Genomic DNA, 1,670 nt, shown 5'->3' on the forward strand with positions numbered 1-1,670 from the left:
CCTCAAAATGGGGACTTCTTGGGGCAATAATTTAGCTGAAACACCTTTTCCCACAGTCTAGTCCTCAAGGTCACAGGAATTCTACTCTGTTGGCAAACCCCAAAATACTGGTTTCCATTGACATTTTCCATCAATAGCTTTCTAGTTCTCTTACATACCAACATATTGGGAAAATATTAAAAACAGGTTAAATGTTCCCACTGTGTTGAAATAGAACATTGGACCTTTAAAAATATGATTGGTAAAAGATATTTCCATCCCCAATATTCTCTACCATTCTCATCCCCATCAGCAAGAAGAGCAGCATGAGGCCTGAGAACCAGAGCTGCGTGTCTGAGTTCCTCCTCCTGGGGCTCCCCATCCCACCAGACCAGCAGGCTGTGTTCTTCATTCTGTTCCTGGTCCTGTACCTGACCACGGTGCTGGGGAACCTGCTCATCATCCTGCTCATCAGGCTGGACTCCCGCCTCCACACCCCCATGTACTTCTTCCTCAGCCACTTGGCCTTCACTGATGTCTCTTTCTCATCTGTCACTGTCCCAAAGATGTTGATGGACATGCAGACTAATCTTAAATCCATCTCTTTTGCAGGGTGCATTTCCCAGATGTATTTTTTCATATTTTTTACTGACTTGGATAGCTTCCTTATTACATCAATGGCCTATGACCGGTATGTTGCCATATGCCACCCTCTCCACTACACCACCCTCATGAGGGAAGAGCTCTGTATCTTATTAGTGGCTATCTCCTGGATCCTGTCCTGTGCTAGCTCCCTGTGTCACACCCTTTTCCTGTCCCAGCTGTCTTTCTGTGCTACTAACACCGTTCCCCATTTCTTCTGTGACCTTGCTGCCCTGCTCAAGCTTTCCCGCTCAGACATCTTTCTCAATGAGCTGGTCATGTTTACAGTAGGAGTGGTGGTGATTACTCTGCCATTTATATGTATTCTGGTATCTTATGGCTACATTGGGTCCACCCTTCTCAGGGTCTCTTCAACGAGGGGGGTCTGCAAAGCATTGTCCACATGTGGCTCCCATCTCTCTGTGGTTTCTCTGTACTATGGGGCAATATTTGGACAGTACCTTTTCCCAACAACAAACAATTCCATCAACAAGGACATCATTGTAGCTATCATGTACACAGTGGTCACACCCATGTTGAACCCCTTTATCTACAGTCTTAGGAACCGGGACATGAAAGAGGCCCTTCGAAAACTCTTCAGTAGAGCAACTTTTTTCTCATGGTAACAACAACAGCATATTCAATTTTCCATTTGGATGTGTTTTAAAACCTTTATTTCTCCATAACAAATGATGGCATGTTAGATGTTCTTGGTAAATATTTTTTGAACAGAATTTCACTATCTCATTAACAATTCTTTCATTCATGAATATACTTTTAATATTTAATTTTTAAGTAAAGCAAAAACTGTATTGCAGTATGATCTTCTATATGTATACAATGTATTGATCAAATTAGATTAATGAGCATATCCATCTCTGTCATTTCTTTGGAACATTTAAGATCATCTCTTCTTGTTCTTCATAAAATATATTGCTACTGTGAACTATAATCTCACTACTGCTACAGAACATTATAATTAATTCCTCACATTGGACTGTGTTTAGAGTATCTATTTTCCAACTTCCTTCTAATTTTTCTTCCCCTTC

The 1,670-nt window shown here is 41.3% G+C and overlaps 1 protein-coding gene across 1 annotated transcript; it reads left to right on the forward strand.

The window, feature by feature from the left end:
• The first annotated feature begins 305 nt into the window (after positions 1–305).
• Positions 306–1,247, forward strand: LOC104854851 (olfactory receptor 1J2). The gene has a single exon (XM_019205943.1). It carries the CDS (start codon positions 306–308, stop codon positions 1,245–1,247), a length of 942 nt encoding a protein of 313 aa, XP_019061488.1.
• Positions 1,248–1,670: the final 423 nt, after the last annotated feature.

This window comes from Fukomys damarensis, unplaced genomic scaffold, assembly GCF_012274545.1.
Source record: "Fukomys damarensis isolate Sample0158 unplaced genomic scaffold, DMR_v1.0_HiC HiC_scaffold_36, whole genome shotgun sequence".
Taxonomy (NCBI): domain Eukaryota; kingdom Metazoa; phylum Chordata; class Mammalia; order Rodentia; family Bathyergidae; genus Fukomys; species Fukomys damarensis.

Excerpts from the sequence above, each read along its gene's own strand:
- LOC104854851 (XM_019205943.1), top strand. The coding sequence starts at position 306 with ATGAGGCCTGAGAACCAGAGCTGCGTGTCTGAGTTCCTCCTCCTGGGG.